Genomic DNA, 23544 nt, shown 5'->3' with positions numbered 1-23544 from the left:
GAATCAACTGTGCACGGACTGAAGCATTCTTGGACACAGGAGTAATTGGTCTCCTAATGGCACAGATAAATACTTAACTCCACCTATCAACAGTTTGTCAGTCCAGTTCTAACTGGACATAAAATAGCTACTACGTCTTCCTTGCCTACCAAAGAAGTTGTCACAAATCTGGGAAGGGCTTTCACTTCTAATCTTTACTATAAGCAGTGAAAGAAACGAGAGAGGGGTTGGCACTAGAACAAACCCCATATATATACAAGAAACCCTTATGAATTCTAACTGGGCACAAATCTGAAATGGGTTTTCACTCTATCTCTCTTCTTTAAGCAATGAAAAAAAAAAAAAAAAAAAAAAAAAAAAAAAAAAAAAAAGAAAAAAAAAAAAAAAAAAAAAAAAGAAAAAAAAAAAAAAAAAAAAAAAAAAAAAAAAGAGAGAGAGAGAGAGAGAGAGAGAGAGAGAGAGAGAGAGAGAGAGAGAGAGAGAGAGAGAGAGAGAGAGAGAGAGAGAGAGAAGGTTTCCACTTGGGGAAAGTCCGCATACAAGAAGGATTTGAAGCTCACTAACACACTTTGCTGCAGCAAGAGATAAAAGAAAGGTATCTTCAATGTTCTTACGTGATGTCTTATCAATAGGCTCAAATTGAGGTTATGCTACAATCTAAATTTCATCGTAATGCATAATAGGACGATTGCAATTTCCTCTTCAAACTTTAAATCGTGAGCAATATTCCAGTGAGCAAGATGCAGAACTGACAGACACCAATGCTGTGACACCTCTCTTGTGGGGAGAACTGAAAAAGGATGATCAATAATCGGAGGAATACCTTCACCCAAATATATAGTCACATTTCAAAACATAATGAAAAGAATATTTCTCAATTACTGCTTATTTTTTGCCAGAACCACATAGGGAGCAAAAGAAGGCAGAGCAGGAGGAATGAGAGAGGATTTAAAATCACCTAGGTTATCAGGAAGGCTAATGGAGGAGGAGGAGGAGAAGCAACACTGGAAGACAAAAGGAAAAGACAAGAGTAAGCTTTTGGTGCCCTAACGAATCGTCTACATAATCTGTCAGCCTCTACCATCTTACAATAAGTCACAAAATTTCATCCTCTCATCAAATCGCACCTTATTTGCTGCACAACAAGAAAACCACACTCGTGCCTCAACAGCTTACATATAGGCTACATGGCCATGCACAACCGAACATTCCGTTTCTGCAAACTCTCTCCGATATGTATAGTGTCTAATGCAAAAAAACGATAAAAGCGCAATATCATACAGTAGAAAATCAGCCAGAAATCACAAATATTCTCACTAACACCGATTCACGCCTGCATAAAGACAGGGCATGAAGAATTCTGATACAGAAAGTCAACATTCCAGCACCACCTGGTGGAAAGCAGGTGATTACAGAGATAGTCCAAACGGGTTAGCCAAGCCTTTTTTTTTTTTATACCAATCGCACATAATGGAGCAAGTTCCAATACCCAAGTCACCACTACAGCTCACCTAAGGTAACCTTAGAGCCAGTTTTATTCATACTTTTGCCTCTGCTTTTCTTCTAGTTTTTAATTTCACTTTTCTAACTCATAAAATTTCCCTTTCTGTAATCCTCTTATCAAGGAAGATTTTTCACAAAAGCTACAAACCAAGAACACAGTGGAGGTAGCGCCAGCAGTGCACCTATCTGGTGCACAGTAGGCATTACATCAGGTTTTTTGCAGCATCCCTTCGGCCCTAGCTCCTACCCCTTTCATTCCTTTTACTGTACTTCCAATCATAGTTGCTTTCTTCCATCTTACTTTCCACCCCCTCTAACAATTGTTTCCTTGTGCAACTGTGAAGTTTTGCTCCTGTTATACCTTTTAAACCTCTAATTGTCAATTGCCATTCCAACACTGAATGACCTCATACGTCCCAGTGCTTTGCCTTTGGCCAAAATTACAGAGTCCATATTCCACAAAACAAGAAAAATCTTTGAAAATCATCAGTTTACCTGCATCATTTTGTTAAAAACGTCCATGTCATATTGTAGAGTCGCTTCATACATAGAGAGCTGTGTAGATGTCATGGGTGTATAAACAAGCAGTTCCCTTTTGGGTGGTAGATCAAGATTTACATCCTTCTTGACTCTCCGCAAAAAGAATGGGCTTAAAATCTGTAAAAATAACACAATTTCAAAAATAAATGTTACTGAAATATACCAATCTTGGTTCAAACATTACAAATGCGCACAGAATCCATAAGGCTAACATTTTTCAGTTAAAAAAAAATGCTTTGTCCACACAAGTATCATTATGCTTTTAGTTTATATAGTATTAAGTATCATTTTGCTCTTAGTTTATATAGTATTATGTGTAACAGACTTCCGATAAAATGCAGGAAAATACTTCCTATCAGTTTTCTAAAAATCAAAATACATCTTTTGTAGCATTAGAAGTCAATCTCCAGATCCCTTTATACTACGAGCAGAGGTCTGTAAACAGATGTTTACCGACCGGCGACAGAAAAAAATATGAATAGAAAATGGGAATGGTTCCTGATATCCGCCTCCCAGCGGCGGGAATGGGTACTACCACCTGGCCGCCCACTGCGTGTGCCGCGAGTTTTGAAAATTTCTGTCGGACGTCAGAAAAATACAGCTATATATATATCTGTCAGGTAAGTGGCATGAACATAAAACATAAATTTCCAAGCCAACTGAATTACCTAACGAGTCTGTAAGACTATTTTGCACAATACATACAAGGCACCTTCACAATAATCATACTAGTATGTATTGAAGTGTGCATTCACAATTTGAATTGGGACATTTTAAAATTCTACCTTTGGACAATGTTTTTGGTCAATAGCAGATAAACGTCATCTAATGTACATCAAACGTACAGTTTGGTGACAAAATTATTATAAAATAGTATTATTCCATCCCAAGGGGCAACATAGTCCAGTATAAAGAAACCACCCACCTTAAAAACATTCAGATGCAAACAAACAGGATCACAATTTAAAATCATACAGTAACCAACTTACAAACAATTCACAGCCGTCTGAAACTTAACAAGTTCGTAAGTAAGGTGGTTTTTGCATCTGTGGGGGTTATATATGTACTATTTTTATTAGAAAAAAGTATGTAGTTTTCACCTTCATGAGTGTCGTGATGATTTGCTGTTCCCTCTCCTGCTGGACAATCCTCTCATTACTGTCATCTTCCATCAAGTCTGTTATGTCAAACCACGACTCAAACACGTCGAGAGAATCGAAGATTTCGGGCATCAAGAAGTTCAGCAAAGACCACAACTCGGCAAGATTGTTTTGCAGTGGCGTACCCGTCATTAAAAGACGATTTGACGAAATAAATTTATTCAAAGATCTGTAACAAAATGAATTAATTTTAATGAAAATAAATGTTGATAGAAAGAACAAAATATACAATTAAGGCTAAAGGCCAAGCACTGGAACCTATAAGGTCATTCAGAGCTGAAAGGGAAACTGAGAGTAGAACATTTTCAAAGGTGTAGCAGGAGGAAAACCTCACCGTTGAACTATGAATCAAATGTTAGGATAGGTTGGAAGTAAGATGGAAGAAAGAGAATATGAACGGAGGTACAGTAATGAGAACAGAAGGGTTACACCAAAGAACCTTAGGTAATGCCTACAGTGCACTACATAAGCTGCACTGACAGCACTAACCCCCCCTCCCCCTTCCCCAGAAATAAATTTTTAAGAAATAGAAAGAAAACAGGAACTGTGAAATGGGAGATATGACAAATCTTTAATCAATTTGTATTTTTCATGACTAACAAACCTGAGGTCTTAACAACAAGATAAATGTTAGCGTGCCAGCTGGAAACCGGTTAAAACAGTCAAAGATTGTATAGCAAGGAATCTGTGAGATCTGGCAACCCCAGCGCATACAAGGTGGGAGCTAATCAGAGACCAGGCACTGCACTCCGTGACGCGATAGTCTTTCTTTAACCGCCTTGGGGAGTAGACGCTTACACTTTTACTCTCCTTCCAAGCCGGTTGATTTGTGTCCGTGTTTCCTCTCTTTTTCCATGTGTGTGTGTGTTAGGGTATTTACAGAAAATCTAGTGTTATTCATATAAAAAAGAAAATCAGTCAAGTAACTTAGAAATGCAATTTCTAAAACCCCATCCACATGGTTGAACTTTGGCCGACAGGCTTAGTTCGATGTGACATCAGCAGCAGGAAAAGTCGGAACCTTATCCACAGTTTCTTCGCTTCTGACATCACATCGAACAAAGTCTGCTGGGCAAAGTTCGACCGTGTGGATGGGGCTTAATTGAGTGCTTCTTAATCAGACTTTTTAATAAAAGTCTATAAAAATCTCATGAAAAATCCATTATAAGATTGTGGAAAGTACTACGGTGGGACCCTGCCTATTCACAGTTCAGGATTCAAGGCTTCACTTATTCACAGTTTTCTATATGACGTATATATTCAAACTATTCGCAGATAATTCGCCTATTCGCAGCATTTAAAAAAAAAAAAACATTAACTAATGACTGTATTTTCATGACTTAATACATTTTTTATAATATAAAACCTAAAATGGGCCATTTTAAGTATTTGAGAGATGGTCTTGGCTGTTTGAACAATTAAAATAGCCAGTTATAAGAGTTTTAGAAGGGGAATTTGGTGTTTGAACTATTAAAATAGGCAGTTATGAGTGCTTTTAGAGGGGTGTCAAGTACTTGTGGACTTTAGCTTTTCACAGGTGGTTGTGATCACTGTCCCCCCTTGAATCCCTGGGGTCAATTGTAGTGGTCCCCCCGTATTTACGGGGGGATGCGTACCAGACCCCCCGCAAATTGCTAGAACCCACGAATAGTTGGAATCCCTACAAAAATGCTTCAAACGGCCTATTTTGTTTGGTAAAACTCAAGAAAAACCCAATAAAAATTTTTAAAACTGGTTTTTCTAATAGTTTTATCACAAAAAGTGCATTTTACAATGAAATTGATAACAAAAAACAGGAATTTGTGTATATTTCTCATAGAAAAATACAGCGAATAGGCGAATTCCTGCAAATAATGGGTAGATATGGTCCAGAGAAATCCGCGAATACAACCATTTTTAATAATAACTTTTAATGAGATCCTTCTTTCATTAATCTACCAATCTCAATCAAATTCTGATACATATTCCACAAAGCTGTGACAAAGTCTGAATTTTTGTTTTTGTTTGTATGGTATTCTTACGTTGCATGGGACCAGTGGTTATTCAGCAAGGGGACAAACAGCTTTACATTCCAAACCACGTCGAGAGTGAACTTCTATCACCAGAAATACACATCTCTCACCCCTCAAGTGGAATTTCCGAGAATCGCACTCTCGGCCACCAAGGTGGCACACCAACACCATACCGACCACGCATAAGAATCTGAAGGCTTTAGATAGACTGCCCAAAATTTAATTCTAAACGGTTTAACCGCACCACTGCATTAAAATATTTTTCTTTGGATAGAAGTTATTTCTTACAAATCTTAAAAGATAAAGTCAAAACTGTAACTGAGCCTGTATGAACTGTACTGTAAATGAAGTAAAAGACCTTTCCACACTTTTACAGTATTTCTATGAAATGTTTCATTATATCTTTATTAAATTTTTTGCCAATTTGCTAAATGGGATTTCTCTCCTCCCACAACCAACATATAATGACAGTACAGCAGACCACCCATTTTCGCGTTCTCCGGATTCGTGGACACGCACTTGCGGATTTCTCGTTAACATCTTCCCCCCATTATTCGTGGAAAATTCGCTATTTGCGGTATTTTTCTATGTGAAGTATCCAGAAATTCCTGGGGTTTTTCATCAATTTCATTGTAAAATGCACTTTTTGTAATAAAACTATTAAAAAAACAAATATAAGAATTTGTGGTGGGGTTTTCTGGAGTTCTAACTAACAAAATAGGCTGTTTGCACCATTTTAAAGGGGTTCCAACTATTTGCAGTGTGTGTGTGTGTTACACATCCCCTGTGAGTACGGGAGGACCACTGTATATAAGTATGTATAGTAAACTAAAATCTACTTTGATAATTACCTTTCTTATAAATCTTCATGTGAATATTAAATATATTCAAACATTCATGACCCTCCAATATGAAAGCTGTATTTTAAAAATAAAATACATAATATCATCTGAATCTGAAATAAACCCATATTACTTGGGATTCAATAACAAACTCAAGTTCTTGCACAGGAACTGGGACACTGTGAGTAAATTCCTTCAATGCAAACAGTACAGTGGTCCCCCCTTATTCGCGGGGGATGCGTACCAGACTCCCTACAACTATTTGCAGTGTGTGTGTGTGTTACACATCCCCTGTGAGTACGGGAGGACCACTGTATATAAGTATGTATAGTAAACTAAAATCTACTTTGATAATTACCTTTCTTATAAATCTTCATGTGAATATTAAATATATTCAAACATTCATGACCCTCCAATATGAAAGCTGTATTTTAAAAATAAAATACATAATATCATCTGAATCTGAAATAAACCCATATTACTTGGGATTCAATAACAAACTCAAGTTCTTGCACAGGAACTGGGACACTGTGAGTAAATTCCTTCAATGCAAACAGTACAGTGGTCCCCCCTTATTCGCGGGGGATGCGTACCAGACCCCCTACAAATAGTTACAACCTGCGAATACTTGAAACCCTAATAAAAAAACACTTAAAACCTCCTATTTTGTTAATTAAAACTCAAGAAAGACCCACTAGAAATTTTTATACCAGTTTTTTTTTTTCAATAGTTTTGTCACAAAAAGTACATTTTCTGATTAAATTGATAAAAAAAAGCAGGAATTTGTGGATATTTCTCGTAGAAAAATACCACGAATAAGCAAATTTTCAACAAATAATGGGGGGGGGATGTTCCAGAGAAATCTGCGAATGCGAGTCCGCAAACATGGTGGTCCGCTGCAATTAATTATTCTTCAGTTCTGAAGAACATCCTACTTATTCTAAAGGAATATTTAGGAGAAGAATTTCATATCAATTCCCCACATAAGAAACTTTTGTTATCGACACCTCTAACGTTTTTGGGAATAGGAATATCAAATTTAGGCCAAAGGCCAAGTGGTGAAAGGAAAATTAAAGAGTAGCTAGGTTTGAAAGGTGTAAGACGAGAAAACCAGACAGTTGCCCTCAGCAGAGATGCTTGGATGAGGGTTGGAAAATAAGATGGAAGGAAGATAATATGAACGGAGATGAAGTAAAAGGAATTAAAGGGGTTGCAGCTAGGAGCCTTGAGAAGGGGCACTGCAAAAACTTCAAGTAATGTCTACAGTGCGCTGCATGAGTTGCGCTGATGGCCTAGTCCCCATGCAGGGTCAAAAGCTTTAAATGGCTGAAAACATTTTTAAAGGCTGAAAAGGTTTATTAAAGGATAAAAAAACTGTCAAAGGTCAGAAAAAAATGCTAAAAGGCAGAAAAAATTTTAAATGACAAAGGTTTACATTTTTAAAAGGCAGAAAAACTATAAAATATTCACTTACTTGGCAAGCAGGCACTTATGATTCTTCAGCCGGTGACCTTCGTCGACACAAAGATAGCGCCACATGTATTTACTCAGGTATTTTGTGTCACGTATTACAACCTAAAAGCAGGCACGCAAATATCAGTTTTCATATTACAACTGAAGATTCTATCCTTACCTAAAATTCATATGGCAATAAATTTTTGAATGGACTGAAATGTAGAATTTAGGCCAAAGGCCAAGCATTGGGATCTATGATGTCATTCAGTACTGAAAGGGAAACTGAGAGTAGAAAAGTTTGAAAGGTGTAACAGGAGGTACCTAGCCGTTACACTATGAAACAACTGTTAGATGAGGGTGGATAGCAAGATGGAAGAGAGAATATGAGTGGAGGCACAGTCAAAGGAATGAAAGGGGTTGCAGCTGAGGGACAAAGGGATGACACTACAAAGAACCTTAAGTAATGCTTACACTGCACTGTGTTCAAGTTTTTGAGCCTTGGCTCTTCAGCAGTCGAGAAAAAGAAAAGATTACACAAGAGTTCTTGAGCTGGCATGTAATCAAACTGGTGGCAAAAAACTAAGTCGCTCTATTAAGACAGCCCAGTATAAACCTTCAATTTTTTTTCCTACAGCCAAAGGCTCAAAAACTTACAGCTAAATGAATGTCAGGTCAGGTAACAATCACAGAAATAATGGAACATTAAACCTTACTATAATAAGAGAAAATACTAACAAGAACACAGCATTAAAAAAAGTTAGTTACTTTCCCACATTGCTTTGTATCTGCTAACATAAATACATATAATACTATTACTAACTCCTCTGGTGAATCATTTTTCCTAGATTAAAACACAATGAGAGAGATGAAGAATACTTAGTGTGGAACATATAGTCAGCAAATTTTTTTTCTGGGAATTGCTCACCCTTGTAATCTACACATCACAACACAGGCAGTTCCTGGTTATTGGCAGGGATTCCGTTCCAATGGCACAAGAAGTGAAAATCGCCGATCACCGAGCACAAGTGAAAATCGCTGATTACCGAAAATCGGCGATTTCCATAATTTATCAGTGCCGATAACCTGAGATCAGAGCCTCTGTTAGGTGTGTATGATCACCACTACCACATTATCTGCCCCGATAGGTGGAAATCAGCGGACATAAGCACCAAAATCTACTGATTTTCGTCCCTGGACAAGCACCATAAATCTGGATCGCTGATAACCGTGAACTGCCTGCATTACCATACAACCAACATTATTATTATACCGAGAGATTCAACACTGAAAAAGAAACCCACAATATCACTGTGTAACTTGTTTACTTCTAAGTATTTACATTTAATTTTTACTCCACACTCGAGTGCTTTCAGGCCCTCTCTGTGGCCCATTTTCAAGAGATGTTTGGGTTGCCAGCCTGGGTCAAGGCCTAGCAGTCTTCTGAAGACTGCTGGGCCTTGACCCAGGCTGACACTCGAGTGTGGAGTAAAAATTAAATGTAAATACTTAGAAGTAAACAAGTTACTCAAGTGATTTTGTGGGTTTCTTTTTCAATCTTCAGAAGAAAACTGAAAGAAGTTTTTGTTTGGCAGATACAACACTGCTAAAAAGAGGAGGCCGTGACACCTTTCCTGGTGAGTCTAGTTAGTATTCATACAATATGGGGTAACACCATATAATACTCAGTTCACTATCAACTTCCATTCAAAACCTTGGAAAATTAAAGCTGTCTTAGAACCAAAACCTTGGAAAACTTAAACTGTCACAGAACCAATCAGTATGGATGGGATAGTAGTTCCACCTTGTTTATTTATTTATGCTTATGTCTTCACATAAGCATAAATAAATAACCAAGGTGCTTGTATGAAACAACAACTACTTATGGTCATCAATTTATGGTCATTAGGTAGTTTAACCCAACTATAGTAAAATTCCAAACTCTCATAGGGCTGATCCAGGTTTTCAAGCAAGCAATGGCCAATTTCATTATACGCAGGCCTAACCAATAATTTAGTGCAAAATTTCTTAATCATTTGACAGGATGGAGATCAAAATAAAGCATGTTATGGACACTCAAAAGTTTTTAACCATGTAAACATTCATGAAACTGACAAAAATGTTCAAATTTAAATACGAATTCACAGCCTTAGGATCTGTAAGTGCAAGATCACTTTTGATGGCAATAATTTTTCTTTTTATTTCTCACTGCAGTTGCTTTACAACACCCTATTTTAACATGGGAGAAAGGTGTTAGTTTCAGTTCAAGATTCACTTCCTTCCAGCTACAGAATGTTATCCTTACAACATAAATGTTCTTCAGTAATGTCATAAGTATTAAAGGATTATGATTACTTTGATATTTCCCTTTGTAAATAACACTAAATCTGACCAATTGGTACCAACTTGTAAAATATCATGATCAGGGGACACCCCCTTGAACAATAAGTAGATTCATAGTATGAAATAATTCAAGTGTGTGCTTAAGTTGATAGTTGCTTTTTGTCCAAGAATTTCTGCCTTAAAAATAATCATTCACCCCAGCCTAAGAAAATTCTTTGAAAAACAATACATGTATAAGCTACAATAAATGTATATCACAGCAGCTATCAAACAGAAATAGGAAAGGCACACTATTTGAATTACATGGAGTGAGTATAATTTTCACTAATGGCTAGTATCCTTAAAATAGGTTTCAGATCCACATTGAGCTGGCCTAAAAAGTGTATTTAAGGGAAATCAGAAAACGTACCAGGTTTTAAATCCTCATTGGTCTGGCCTAAACATGACAAAGTTTTTAATCAATTCGTACTTTTCACCGCTAACAAACCTGAGGTCTTAAGAAAAGGATAATCATCTAGCGCCAGCTGGAAACCGGTTAAACACATGGAAACTGGTTAAAAATAAACTGTAAAGCTAGGAATTTGTGGCATCTGGCAACTCGTGCATACAAGAGGTGGATGTTGGTCACTGACCAGGCTTGGAACCTCATGACGCACCAGTCTTCCTTCAACCGCCTTGGAGAGAGTTGTGTATCGCTTAGCTTCCTCAAAGCAGTTTCGTACCGCAATTCAGTGAAAGGTAACATAAAAAAAGATGTTTGTCCCCTTTCAGCAAACACAGGCAATGTCTCACATTGGAATTAACATAGAATTTAGGACAGAGGCCAAGTGCTGGGACCTATAAGATCATTCAGCACTGAAACAGAAATTGAGAGAAAGGTTTGCAATATGAATCAACTATTACCAGAGGAAGGAGAGTAAGATGGAAGAGTATGAACAGAGGTACAGTAAAAGGAATGAAAGGGGTTGCAACTGAGCTGAGAGCCAAAGAGACACTGCAAAGAATCTTAAGTAATGCCTACGGGACCAATGCTAAAGCAAAATACAAATCACTCACCTCATAGGAAGTAACAACTACTGGATGAACACTGTGTGGAGTACCTTCCACGAGAGATTTGTTGTTTATTACTTTTAGTTTCGCAATACGGTCTTGCTCACTTCCATGATATAACACCACAGGGACCTAAAAGATATATAAAAAAAAAAGTAAGCTTAAAAACTATGACTCTGAATTCCATCATTAAAAATCATGACCAAAGTTATCAGTCCTGATTAAAGAGGTCTATACCCACATCCACTATTAGCAAACGATACTCTGTAAAAGATAAATCTTTACCGCAGGTGCGAATCTCTTAAATTCCGCCATCCAGTTCGGCAGGGTTGACAGGGGTCCGAGAATGAGGAACGGTCCTTGCACGCCTTTCTCTACAAGATGGCATATTAGAGCTATGCACTGGATGGTCTTTCCAAGACCCATTTCATCACCAAGAATACCATTGACACCATTTTCGTAGAGAACCTGAAAAGAAAACCACATACATATGAAAATGGGGAACTTCCTATTACATGAGGTATGTCTCCAAATAGTACTGTGAAATTATATTTAATCTCTAACGAATCTATATAGACACGGACCTATAAAAAGTATGCCAATTTCTTATATCATTAAAAAAATTCTTCCTCCTTCAGTTTCCAAATTGTGAAAGCTTTGAATTGGCCTACCACCTTTTTCCCACAAGACCAATCCATCTCAAAACACTGCTCTATCCTATCAAGTTCCTCACTTGCATACATTTCAAACTTGGCTTTACTATAAACACTAAACTTACTTCCAATCTCTTGCACACACCCTGCTACCTTCCTAGCTGGTTCACCTATTCTGTGACTCACTTCTCCCCCAAAATACCTTTAAGAATTTACAACTTTCTTTCTTCCACCTAAATATTAACACTCACCTCTTCATCTTCCTGGTTTACATTAACCTCACAACCCTACTCTTGTTCACATTTACTGTTGATTCTCTCCTCTTCCAAACTGTCAGTAACTCTGCCTCATATACTGTAAACTATAAAATATACTGCATATCACTTCAGTAATTAAAACCTTTCATACCTAATCCCATATTATCAACCTCATCCCCACACTCTCACTCTATCACATCTACTGTACTGTGCATACCAGTGCATAAGGAAGAACAGGGCAGCCACAAGTCACAATGAAATATAGACATTATTTCTTGTTCAGATGAAGAGGAACAGGCGACATAACAATTCTTGCTTTTTTCCCCATCAAAAAATATATATATATAAGAGCACTCTACTGTACTGTGGTGTTTTTAATTTAGAGATTTTTAATTGATAATTGTACAATCTTCCTATTTCAATTAATTTTTTGTAACTTAATCACATTTTCTGACTATCCTATTCCTCACTGAATTGAAGTGTTCTAAAAATGAAAATATAGCTGGCTCTAGTATGAACAACCAGCCCTTAAGTGGAATACACTCAAGCTAATTCTAAAACAGCATACCATTAAGACCAAAGGGCAAGCAAGCACTGGGACCTATGATATCATTCAGTGCTGAATGACAGTAAAAACATTTGAAAGGTTTAACAAGAGGAAAACCTCTCTATGAATCAATGACTAGTAACGGGTGCAAAGTAAGACGGAAGAAAGTGAATATGACTGGGAGGTAAACAAATCACTTTTGCTTTTGGCCCATGCAAAATACGCAGAGTGAGGGGTGGCCATGAGGAGGGACTATATGTAAAGGACCTCAGGTTTGTATAGTTAGGAAAAATGCAATTTTCGACAAATTGTCATTTGTTCCGATACGTAATACAAACCATCGGTCCTTTAACAATAGGAAGACTCACTTGGTGGGAGGAATCTGAGTCTTTTGATGAACAGACTGGTGTTCGTCCATCCCTGGAATGCCTCCCTGGTCGTAAGAGCGAGGGAGGGGATCCAAGCCTCTGTCCGATTGATCGGGGTGTGCACCGCAGGATCAATGGTCAGACCTCTGGGACCGAGTTAAGTACTAAGAGAGAGGCAAGCGTATCTCTTCGTACCAGCAAGCAAGAACTTGTTCCTGTTTGCAAGAGGCAACATAAAGTATGGGTTGTCTCAAGCTGGCATCCACTTCCTCCCCCTTGTTGGAGGAAGTGGTGGATATCGCTCCTATCCCTAGTGAAAGGGATATTGGATGGGGCTCTGTTGAGTAGCCTCACTGCATCTTGTCCTTATCCAGCAGGGTGACGACCGTGTCCCTCTAACCACAGGTAGAGGGGAAGAAAAAGATGGGAAGAGGAGCCAGTCACACTCTCATTCACCATCCATTCTTACGGTCACACCAGGACTCGATGCTGTTCAGCCTGCAGAGGGTCTGGGTTCGCTACACAACGTGTTGAGCAGCCACCACGGGTCCCAAGGAAAAAAGATCCAAGGACCTGTGGGCAATATCCCGAAGGTAGAAGGAATGGGCATGTGGTCTGGTTGGACCAGACCCCTGCCTTCAGTACCTGCGCCAAGGAGAAGTTCTTGTGGACAAGGCAGCATACTCCTTCGCATCGAAGGCGGTGAAGTCCATTAGGGAGGGGGATTGTGAACGACTCGAACCAATCGTCAGGGACCGAAGGGTTCTGAGTCTTCGCTACGAAGTTCGGTACGAAATCGAGCGTCACGGATCCCCATCCCCTGGGTGCCTGACTTCGCAGGAGAAGTCATGCAGTTCCTCAGAGGAAAAGAAGGAAATAGTCGCATGACCTATCCCTCTTCTCTACTTCGGTGATGTCCAGTACCCAACTGGTCTGTCCGTTAGCAACGAAGTCTCTCGCATCCTCCTATCCCCATGCAGCGAAGTTCTCGGTAGTGGATAGGACACCGACACTCCATGGTGGGTGTCAATGGTATGGGTACTGTGACAAGCTATTAAAACGAAGTAATGGTTGCTGTGTAACAACCGAACTAAGTCAACAGCGTAATTCGTAACTGACTCGGGCGCTCTGACAGCTGCCGACCGACTGCGTTCGTAGGAGGCAAGTTGTCAAAGCATCCGAGTAAGTCACGTGACCTTCGCCTTTAAAGAAAAGGGTTATGCCGAGAGACCAAACCAATGATGTATTTGTTTGTCACCATTGCCGACAGCGAGGTGATGATTCTCTTAAGGCATGTACCCACAGGCGAAAGTCAATTGCCTTCTAGAGACCTAGGTCCCTGAAGGTAAAACATCTCATGTTTGTTGAATCTCAGCTAAGGAGAAACAACACTATGTACCGTTGAAGACGAAGGTAGATATTGAATGCAACCTACGTCTTCACATATGAATCGAGAGAAGGGATCTCAAGATTCATAACCTGTGCTTACAAATGACTGAAAACGCTACCCGCTATTTCATTGCTGTCCGGTGAGAAGTCGTAGTTGCAATGAAAGCGGGGCGTTTCTTCGGTAATGAAAACACAGGTGAAAGCCGCCTGAAGAACTGCTTCTCATGGGCTGAACATTTGGAGGTAGAGCTGTCAGGTCGGAGAGTAGGCGATGTCTTCTGACACATCTTGTAATTCGGGTTGAACAATGAACAATTGTACACCTACGAATACGAGATATTTTGAAGACAAACTCAGATGTCTGCAAAATCATTCGCATTATCGCCATGTGCGATGCAGCGGGAGACTTGTACAGACTTCTGTTACCGTGCGGTAAACAGAAAGATGCAAGACTCCCAAGAGATGATCTCTGTTGAAAATTCTCGCAATGTCGAAGGCGATGGAATCTAGCGTCACCGCAGTAGATGGTCCTTCATTATTGCGAGAATCCCCGTTAATCAGAGACCTAAGTCCATGATTGTTAGGCAGAGATACGTTCGGTAGTCAATCAAGCAGGGGAGAGAGAGACATACATGACCGTGAATCTAGGAGGCCCAGCTGATACTGAGCATGCTTATATAGGGCAGTTCAATAACGCAGTTGGCTTTGAGCCCTGCTGACTCCGTCATCCTGAGTTGCCAGGTAATCCATTATTCCACGAAGGAATGCGTTCGGCTAGAACTACCGAGCATAAAAGATATGCTCGGGCAATTATATTTAGGCGAAACGAATTTCGGTAAATATAAAAGTTGAAATGGTGTTGTCGTGACAAAACCATAAGTATATAAAATTGAAACTGAAAACTCCTGGGAGGTTGCAGGCAACCCCGAGTTGCAGTTCAATTATAATACTTCTCGTCTAAGTCGCAATCCGTAGAATAACTAGGATATGCGCCTACCCCTCGGACAATTCAACTGCTTAGCAGAATCAGGTCGCGAGGTTAATATACGTATATATTTGTAGGATTCTGAACAACGATCTCCATCCTAAATTCTTTCCTTCAAGAAAACAAAATAAGGATTGGAGATCGACCACCTTCGTTCTCTATCAAAGAGAGTGAGGGAGAAGTCTTCCTCGAAAGGAAAGCGTTCAATGGTGAACAGAATACTAAGACGATAGTTCAAGCCAAACTGGATATTCCCGTCCGATCTCCTCTATTCCAGGTTGGTCGCCTACTGTGAGATAGTTTCTTTCAGCAGCAGTCTTCTTCACAATGCTAGAAATTCCAGGAATTCGAGCATAGGCGAGGTTCCCGATTATCGTGTAACATATCGGGTGGGGATCTCGCTCGCTCACTTTGGACCGTGGTCTCGCGTAAGTGTTTGAAGATCGTAAAAACTCGAACACTCTGAATGCGCTAGAAATTCCGTAGAATTCTAAGCAGTCTGCGAAACCCCCACCGAATTCGTCAAACGATATCGGCTGGTGGTCCTTTCTCGATTCCCGTAGAAATCGAGAATGGAGCAGGATTCCTCCTCAACGACCGGGGCTTACGTCAGGTAGGACCCGAAGGTCCCCCGGTAGCGCAGTCCACCGAACGTGGGATCCTACAAAGAAATCTCTGTAGGATCCTTCCCCTTTCCTCGTAGCCGTAAGGAGAGAGGGGAGAATGGGGAAGGAATTGGATACTCGCTCGCCTTCCCAGTGGAACTAGCAGTTGGAGAAGAGTAGGAGCAGCCATCGCCTTGCGGCGATGGCCTCTCAGAGTCTGGGAAAACGTATCGTCAGGAGAAAACGTTTTCCCGCGGAGGGTTACGAACTCTCACTGTAGGTAAGGGTCTGCCGCCACTGTGAACGTCGTCTGGGTGGGGCTGATCGACACCTGACAGGAGAGAGCCGATACCGTCCTCCGACTCATTCCAGTCCTTCGTCGAGGTCGAAACCTCTCAGAGGACCGAAGGAGTATTTAAATACTGTGTCCGAAGACACGTAAGAAAAACGCCGCTGTCGCAGTAGAGGAGGTGGAAGTAGCTTGATCGACCGCCAGAACTGAGAGAGCCTTCTTGTCCGGAGACGAGACACTGGTTCGAGACAGAATCGGCAAGCTCCGATCGCGGCAGACCCACCGTCGGTTTGGGTTCCCTCTCGGGTGCCCCAAAACGACTCGAGCAGAGACGTGGGCTCTGCTGGTGGGAGCGGCAATCCTTCCGCAGGGTCATTATGCTGACGAATCAGCTTAATGACTTCTGCAAATTCCTCTGTATCTCGGGAGTAACCGCGTCTTGCGGAGTAGGACCGTCCAGTCCCTCCAACAAGAACAGATCCCTAGATACTCCTCCTTCAGAAGGAGGAAGAGCGGCAGACCCCTGACGGTCGCCTCAGCTAATTGCGCGTATGTCCTGGTCGGTCCTAGAACCGTGCCTGGTCCATACGGCGTCATAGCGGGGTCGCGAACGGCGCACCTCTCGCGATCACTCATAGGTACCTCGCTCCTCCCGGCGTAGCCCGAGGAGGTTGAGGTACGGAGAGGCAGACCTGACGCTCCGGCCCCCCTAGCTCGCTGGCAGGACCAGCGTGCTTGGAGGGCTGCTGCTGATGATCGTCAACCCGCGGTGGCGATCGAGCAGCATGCCTAGCCTTGCCGCTCGCCTGAGGCGAGAGGCTTGGCTGAGAACGTCGACGCTGATCTCTAGCGTCAGGCGAGCTGTTGCTGGTTACCGTCTCCGCCCGGTCCCGATGGGAGCGGCGTCAGGTGACCTGCTAGGCTCGCTGTCACGGTGAGACCGGCGAGCGTCCTCTCGGCGGACGTCGAGCCGCTGGTACCAGCCGTGGCTGGTACCGACGGCCGACCCGGGGACCCCTTCCTCGCCTCAACCCGTTATGGGAGAGGCAGACCTGACGCTCCCCCCTCGCTCGCTGGCAGGACCAGCGTGCGTTGGGAGGGCTGCTGCTGATCGTCAACCCGCGGGTTGGTGACGGTCGAGCAGCAGGCCTAGCCTTACCGCTCGCCCTGGGGCGATTGGCTCGGCTGAGAACGTCGAGACCGATCTCTGAGCGTCAGGCGAGCTGCCGCTGGTCACCGTCTCCGCCCGGTCCCCATCGGGAGCGGCGGACGGGTGACCTGCTAGGCTCTGTGTCGCGTCGAGACCGGCCAGCGTCCTCTCTCGGCGCGTCGAGTCGCTGGTACCAGCCGTGGCTGTACCGGCGGCCGCGGGGACTCCTTCCTCGCCTCAACCCGTGGCTGATCAGCGACCGTCACGTTAGCCCGAGGCAGCCAGTTGAATTCGTCTGCTTGGAGAGCGTCCACTGGCCTGGCGAGAGTCGTGTGCACGACTCTCGCCAGTCTTCTGCTCCGCGCCGCTGTCTTGACGGCGAGCGAGCTCGGGCGTCAAAACTTTGGCTGGACGGTCTTCTTGGAAGAGCGTCCACTCGGTGCTTCTCCGCGAACGAGAAGCTGGCCGAGACGGAACCTATGGTTTAGCGGACAGACCCGCCTAGCACCAGGTGAGGACGCACCAGGCCGAGGCTGGTGCCCTCTGGTCCCCGTCGACTTCTTCTTTGCAGAAGAAGCGACGGGCCCCGGTTCCCGAAGGAACAGGAGGACCAGCAGAAGAGCTCCCCAGCTCGCCTGAGCGAGCCGGGCACCCTTAGAAGATCCCGAAGGAGTCTTCTTAGGGGGGAAGGAGGCAACCTTCTTCTTCTTCGGCTGTTTGGCCTTAGAAGTCGAAGGGGAAGGTCTTCTTCGCCAGGCTCCGCAGGACAGACGTCAGGTCTTCCATCCAGGAGGGAGCCGGGGCAGTTGCCGAAGCAACAGGGCCCGACTGCACCTGTCCGGAAAGACCTGAGACTGTGACAGCATCACCAACGCAGGAACAACAGGAACAGGTCCAGGAACCGCAGGAACATCTGAAAGTGAATGAGCAGCAGGCAACCTGATCTGAAGGGAATGAGCGGCTGGGACAGCAACAGGTACGGCAGGCACGGCAGGTACCACAGGAGAGACAGGCCGTCCTGTCGCAGCTACCGTCATCCTCGGCACTGGCGGCAGGTCCAGGGGGGTACTCTTTGGCAGCGGCAGTCCGGGGTCGGCAATACAAAGAACCCAGTGGCGGTGGCACCGTCCTGATTGGCACGGCAGGAATTGGTTCTGGATTGCAGCCGTGGGTGTTACCGACATTGACATGTGGTGTGTACACCAGGTGCGGTGACATCTCATATGCTGGTGTCGAGATTTGGTTGTTGTAGTGGTTACCGTATCATGAGTACCACTGCCGCCCCCACCCCGCCAACCGCTGAATCAACCCCTGCAGTCCCAGCGACTCTCACACCTGTCCCAGGTCGTCCTCGCTGATGGCATAAAAACCTGCGGAAGGCAACAGTCGGGTTAACTTAGAGGGGCCTTCCTCGTCGCCTTGGGGTGGGGGGAGAGAACCCCACCCAGAGCGGACGGAAGACCCCGAGTACAACTGGTACGTCCGTTACCAAAGGAGTCACTGGACTTCCGATGACTTCTTGTGTCCTCGTACAGCACCCACTGCGCCTCTGACGAATGCATACACGTTACACAGGGCTCGTTGCGGGAGCACTCTCGCCCCCGACAACGAGTACAAACCTCGTGAGGATCTACATCTACATTCAAGGTCGTCTCCCACGGATGTAGCACCTGCGGTAACATAGATAGATTAGTAAGAGGGGTTCCCTCACGCACGGGGGGAAGACATGCCCCACCCCGAACGCAAGGAAGCCCCCACATACAAAATACAATGAAGAAGCTGATCGGGGGCAGGAAGGAAGACGAAGAATCGGCTACCAACTTCCTGGCAGACCTTCGCTTCCCCCACCCCCGCACAGCAGTGAAAAGTAATATGAAAATGAAACAGAATACTGCCCTTGCGATTCACTTCATAGAACTTAAAGGAGAAAAGATCAAGTTCCCGGGTAAGAACGGAAACTTGATCCAATAATATGATGCTATCATAAAATATATATGGAAAATGAAACAGAATACTGCACTTGCGATTTCATTTCACATAAAAAATCGTAAGGATCAATTCCCGGGTAAGAACGAAAATTGATCCAGATTAAATTCATGCAACCAATAAATGAAAATGAAAAGAATATTGCAATTGCGAATCCACTTCATTGCATTCTATATACAAAATTAAAAGTTCGTGCCGAGCGCACTCACACTCTCGGTAACGAACGCACAGGGCAAAAATATAATGAAAAAAGTACTTACATTTTTCAATTACACCCTTTTCGCCCAAATACATGACTCGGCGCGAGCGCGCCCTGCCCTCGGCACCGAGACATAATTCAAGGTTCATAATTAAGTAATGAAAATGAAAACAGTGTACTTACAGTTTCATTTTCAAGTCAAACAAACCATTAGTAGAAAACACAATATAAACAAAGCATACGACGATGAAGCGGGCAGAGAGCGATGACGAACACGTCCTTCACACCCGCGGCCGAAAGCAAAAGTGATTTGTTTACCTCCCAGTCGCGCGGCGCGCGACTGTCGGACAAGCAGTTTAACTACCGGCCCCCCCCCGTTCTCCCTTGTTCGAAGCTTACGACCGTTCCAGCTGCCGCTTAGCTACTTCCTATGTTAAAGGACCGATGGTTTGTATTACGTATCGGAACAAACAGCATACCATTAAGACCAAAGGGCAAGCACTGGGACCTATGATATCATTCAGTGCTGAATGACAGTACAAACATTTGAAAGGTTTAACAGGAGGAAAACCTCTCTATGAATCAATGACTAGTAATGGGTGCAAAGTAAGACTGAAGAAAGTGAATATGAACTGAGGTACAGTAAAAGGAGTGCAAGGGGTTGCTGCTGGGGGCCATAGGAAGAATGCTGAAATGAACCTTAAGGGGGCCGGCCGGAACCTCTATATATGGAGGTATAGGGCGAAAAATGCAGTCATGAAAAAATTCATGGAGCTTCATATGGCAATAGAGAATACGTATACGAAATATTTCGTCAAAATTCCTCTTACTTTCGTAGTTACAGGGTAATTAGTTAACGTAACTCAATAAGCCTAAAACATTGATCGGTACAAGAAAATGCAATATTTCTTCTATCATCGTAAATTTTGATAATTATTGTCAAAGAAATTGGGAGAAATGGCATCTGTAGACATTCCCCGAGTCGAGAAGGAGACTTCAGGCTCAAGCTACCAAGTCCAGTCCTGATTTAGTGCGATCACAGACGTCAAGTAGTCTACACGTTCCATTTCATGTCTGACATTCGCCTGCTTTCACGTATGTTTATGTATGTTTCGGCAAGAATTTCATCATGCCAATGAGGAAAAGACAAGGGAAACACCTCGCTAAAATACAGACGAAGAAAAATCGCTCAAGTATTATTACAGAATATCATAATATATGCGTAGTTAGTGAAGAGAGAGGGGAGGGATGCTTAGTAACGCCCCCGCCTTGCTTGACAGCACACGTCACACTGTGCCTAAGGCTACAATCTTTGAGCAAAGAGATCTTCATTTATGATAAATAACAAAGTTTTGGTTTTTTAATACCCAAAATGGAATATGAAATTCATAATAATCATGATTTATTAAATTGTCTTTGTAAAAAAAAGTGTACGCCTTCGAGTTTCACCTCTTGACATTCTCTTGCAATTACGTTTGTTTATCTTTGTTTCGGGCAAGAATTTCATCATGCCAAAGAGGAAAATACAAGGAAAACATCTCGCTAACACACAGAAGAAAATTCGCTGTAATAAGCAGAGTTAGTGAAGGGGAGAGAGAGAATTGCGTAGGAAGGAGTGCCCCATCTTGCCTCAAGCAGTGCCCCAGGCTGCGATATATGAGCAAAGGGATCATCATTTATGATTAAATTATGATAAATAAAATAGTTTTGGTTTATTAATACACAAAAAACAAATATACATTCATAATAATCATTATTTATTAATATTGTCTTTATAGAAATACGAAGGAAAACTTTGAACTCCCGTATCTCAAAACTATGCTTATAGACCTTCAAAATCTATCTTCTCACTTAGTTTTAAAGCTATAACATTGGAATTTGGTATATAACTCAGAAAGACATTATAGAACAATCAAATAGAGCCCTTTTTTCCAATTTTTGTTTCGTATTTTTTTTTATAAATTTTTTTCTCCTGATTTATAGGGTTTATTTTTGACCATATTGAAAAATTCATATCTAGCAAAAAAATGACTTTTAGAAAAAAAACTCTCCATTCGATTGGAGGTCTACATCAGGTCTATATATAGTAGTAATCCCAGGTCTTAATATTAAATATCAAGGGAGGAGATAGAATTTGAAAAATGGTTATTTTCGGGATAAATCGCCCTGGCGTCACAAAACCGAAGGTCAGAGGAGAAAATCATATGCGGTTTGGAGATGTCCCAAGTCACCTTATTAAGTGGTATGAATATCAAAGTCCTGTCATTAAAAAAGGGCATTAGCCGGCCGGCCCCCTTAAGAATAAGATAACACTGGATCACTACCTCCTAATAGGGGACTGGAAAAAAAGCCTAAGTATCAAAATACAAAAATTTGCTATAGACAGAGCTCACCTAAAATATTTGATCACTGTACTTTCCTAATGTTTTACAAACATGAAAATAAATGGAAAGGGGGATAAATAATAATGTGAACCACATACAGATTCTGGTGCTCTATAAGGAAAAGTGGTGAGACACAACATCTGATGCTTCAATGTTACTGATGATGGTTACAGGTAACTATGTCCCTTGCAATGCAACCAGACCGGACTTAATTTCAGCTCAATGTACAACCAAACAAAATGAATGCCTGACTGCCATTTCAAACACAGAAAGCAACACAATATTATTAAAATACACTAACAACTTCTTCAACAAGAAGAGCCTCTTTTCATCAACAAAATTATATTTGTTAATCTACGACCAGAGTTAACATTACATCAGGAAGGAAAAGTATCGCACGTTACTTACCATAAGCCAAGAAAATCCATCCAGTTGGTATGGTCTCATGGTGCCATTGATGAAAAGTCTGGGTTGCTCAGCTTGTACAATATCTTCTGGGGTCTCGTCTTTTGCAGCTGCATTTTCTTTCACAGCCTTCAAACAAATTAAAATAAGAATACAGCATCTGAAGAACATCTCGCACAGTTTTAATTATTTGCCCGACCGAGCTGAGAAACGTGAAACTAAACTCGGGGAAACAAAGAGAAACTGGAGGGTAATGTTAATGATAATAAATATTACTGTTACTACTGGTTAAACTTCCCTATGACAAAAATGACAGCAGTAACTTTACACCAACAAATTCATAAAATATGCGGTGAAACTCAAACTGGCTCATCAACACTCACTTGCACATATCTCTATAGACTTCAACAGATTTTTGGAGAACCTCAGTATCAAACTTAAAGCTTGAAGCTGAACACTAAAATCAAAACCTATAACACCCATTTTACAACTGCTTGTCCCCATTGGGATATAGTACCATCTAGTGTGCCTTTCTCACTGTAACATGAAGGATACCTATGTTGTTTTGCACCATCTCTTCAGCCACAGCTGCACTGCACTTTAACCATTTGCTTTTTTCATCTGTTCAATTCCGGCCTCATGCCAACTTGCTGCTTAATTTCTTCAACTCGTCCTTGTTCCAGTTTTCACCATTCATTAAAGCAAAAATCTTTTAAACATACCCTATGAGCACTAAGAATGAGACTCACCGATATCAAGCCACTTTATAATAGCCGATTCTAAAAGAATTTCTCCAAGCTAAGTGTCACTACATATAGACACCAACCTACTTACAAACATCCAGATACAAATATAGGGGGATTACAAATTAAGGGTGTTCAGAGTGATCCACTTTGCCACCCTAGGTTCAAATCTTGTTCTATGTATCTTCTCTATAAAAGACAGTACAGGTGGAGTGTACTGTCTTTTAGAATAAAAACGTGTATTAACTTTATATAATGACTGTACTTCAATAGGCGTGAATAAGCACAGTAACCAATGTACAAACAATTGTGGAGTGGTGTCTTTGGCCAGTTCCAAATGTATTTCTCTATGTTGACCATCACAACATACACATCACATACATAAGAAACTTCCATGAATGAGGCGAACTTACATCTGTGTCTATAACATCACTAATGTTGTACTTCCCATCTCGCTTCTGGCGTTTGGCTGCAGAAGTCCTCGAACTTGCTTTGCGTTTCCTTCCACTCTCACTTCCATTTGATTCTTGGGAACTGTTACCTGCCATCAATATACACAGTATGATAAGTAACTACATAGATGGAAACTCATGCATAATCTTTCCATAATTTCATCACAATACTTTTGAACTCCTGGTCACAAGAATTCTCCAGAAAAATGTAACGATATACTCTTAGC

General features: G+C 41.9%; 1 protein-coding gene across 2 annotated transcripts in view; it reads right to left on the bottom strand.

The window, feature by feature from the left end:
- The window catches only part of LOC135201086 (lymphocyte-specific helicase-like), a 47103-nt gene that overhangs the window by 12086 nt on the left and 11473 nt on the right, over nt 1-23544 (bottom strand). For both annotated transcript variants that reach the window (XM_064229975.1, XM_064229974.1), the window contains exons 7-13: nt 23279-23406; nt 22126-22251; nt 11188-11370; nt 10909-11034; nt 7532-7632; nt 3144-3372; nt 1999-2160 (exon numbers count right to left, since the gene is read on the bottom strand). In XM_064229975.1, coding sequence (XP_064086045.1) covers nt 1999-2160; nt 3144-3372; nt 7532-7632; nt 10909-11034; nt 11188-11370; nt 22126-22251; nt 23279-23406 — 1055 coding nt within the window. The remainder of the gene's footprint in view (nt 1-1998; nt 2161-3143; nt 3373-7531; nt 7633-10908; nt 11035-11187; nt 11371-22125; nt 22252-23278; nt 23407-23544) is intronic.

This window comes from Macrobrachium nipponense, chromosome 27, assembly GCF_015104395.2.
Source record: "Macrobrachium nipponense isolate FS-2020 chromosome 27, ASM1510439v2, whole genome shotgun sequence".
Classification (NCBI taxonomy): Eukaryota; Metazoa; Arthropoda; class Malacostraca; order Decapoda; family Palaemonidae; genus Macrobrachium; species Macrobrachium nipponense.
The sequence above is the reverse complement of the archived record's forward strand: the minus strand, read 5'-3'. Positions and strand labels throughout refer to the sequence as shown.